Source organism: Poecilia formosa, unplaced genomic scaffold, assembly GCF_000485575.1.
Source record: "Poecilia formosa unplaced genomic scaffold, Poecilia_formosa-5.1.2 Scaffold1010, whole genome shotgun sequence".
NCBI classification, from domain to species: Eukaryota; Metazoa; Chordata; class Actinopteri; order Cyprinodontiformes; family Poeciliidae; genus Poecilia; species Poecilia formosa.
This window is the reverse complement of record NW_006800949.1, coordinates 29,238-30,804: the sequence shown is the minus strand read 5'-3', so window position 1 is coordinate 30,804 and position 1,567 is coordinate 29,238. Positions and strand designations below refer to the sequence as shown.

The window sequence follows — 1,567 nt, the reverse complement described above, 5'->3', positions numbered from 1 at the left end:
AGCGCAGACAGTGTTCATGTTTTGTTTTTTGTTTTTTTTCATCAAGACGGCTTCCCGCGCCCCCCCTGCAATGCCCCACAGTTTGGGAACCTCTGACTTACACAAATATGCTGCTCTTCTGTTATATTGTAAAAGACTGCGTGCCTGAAAACAATTTTTTTTCCAACTTTTGGTCATTACGTTAAATCATGACATCTGTCTGTGGTGACAGTCTGAGCTCATTTGGTTTGGTTCTGACTCCCCCTGGTGGTCTGGAGTAAGACTGCAGTGTTTATTCTTGCTGCTCTTGTTCTGTTGCCTTTGTTTCTCCTCTGTTCTGACTCACCCTGAGGCTATAAGCGCTCTGGACTGCGCCATGGCGATCCTCTGCAGCGCCGGCCTGCTCAGCCCGGCCAAGCTGGACCGCTGCGGTAAGGGGGCGTGGCACGCCGACGTCGACGATGGCGTGCGTTGCGGCTTCATCACCACGGGCGACGGAGACGGCACCGGGGAGGGGGGCGTGGTGACGGCGCTGGCGGGGGTTATCAGCGTGGCAGTCGGTACCGGTTCTGTGGCTGAGGAAGAGGAGGAGAGCTTGGGCGGAATGGAGGGCGGGTTCTGGTTGGAGGTGGGTGGCTGCGGCGGCGGCAGCGCCGGTGGCGGCGGCCTGCTGGAAGATGCTGAGAGACCCATGGAGGAGGCGCCGGCGGTGAGGGCGGCCAGCGACTGGGCGAACAGCTGGGCGTTCCTCCGTGGCGACGCCGTGTTCTTGGTGATGGCCAGGCCGTGCGGCAGCGTCTGGTAGTAGGCGGGGCTCTGCTGCAGGCCCCGCCCCAGGGTGGCCGACTTAGACGGGCTGAGGGGGCGCGCAGTGGGGGGGGCGGAGATCTTGGGGCGCTGCATGGTTAGAGCGCGCCTGTTCAGAGTCTGGATGGCCGCTGCGCCGCCTCCTGGTCCTCCAGGGCCTCCTGCACCGGTCTTCACGCTCAGGACCAGCATGCACTGCTGGCAGGAACACGGCTGGCCCAGACCCAGAACCGGCAGGCCGCCATTAGAGGTGACGGGGCCTCCCACCCCCATGCTGGCCCCTGACACCCCGACGCCCAGCAGGGCCCCCGTCAGGCCCCCCCCTCCTCCCACCGCGCCTCCTTTGGGGACGGGCAGCGGGCCGGACACCAGCGGGTAGGCCAGGTCGGCGCGCCTCTGGATCCGCCGGCACCGCTGGCTCTGCCGGTTCACCTGTGGGTCAGAACAAAAGAACAAAATTTAATTTCAATAATTTAATTCAGATTCTTAAATAACTGCCTTTGTTGGATCCTAGAATATCACTGGAAAGTTGAGTGGAAGGAAAAACTTTAGTTAATGCAGCCTTGTGAGGATTGTTAAGGAAAGTCCATCAAAGAGTTTGGATGTGTGAAACACAGAGATATTCAGAACATCAGAGATCCACCAGAACCAGATTTCTGTATTAAAAAAAAAAATCATTTCCTGTAATCTGAGCTTTTATCCAACCTGCTGCACAAGATATTTATTAGAATCTGAGTCCAAATCACTGCTCTGTTCAATGAACAGGACACTTCCAACACTT

General features: G+C 57.6%; 1 protein-coding gene across 3 annotated transcripts in view; it reads right to left on the bottom strand.

Moving 5' to 3' along the window:
• The window catches only part of LOC103132352 (E3 ubiquitin-protein ligase DTX1-like), a 31,184-nt gene that overhangs the window by 12,348 nt on the left and 17,269 nt on the right, over positions 1–1,567 (bottom strand). For all 3 annotated transcript variants that reach the window (XM_007544142.2, XM_016667334.1, XM_007544143.2), the window contains exon 4: positions 326–1,218. In XM_007544142.2, coding sequence (XP_007544204.1) covers positions 326–1,218 — 893 coding nt within the window. The remainder of the gene's footprint in view (positions 1–325; positions 1,219–1,567) is intronic.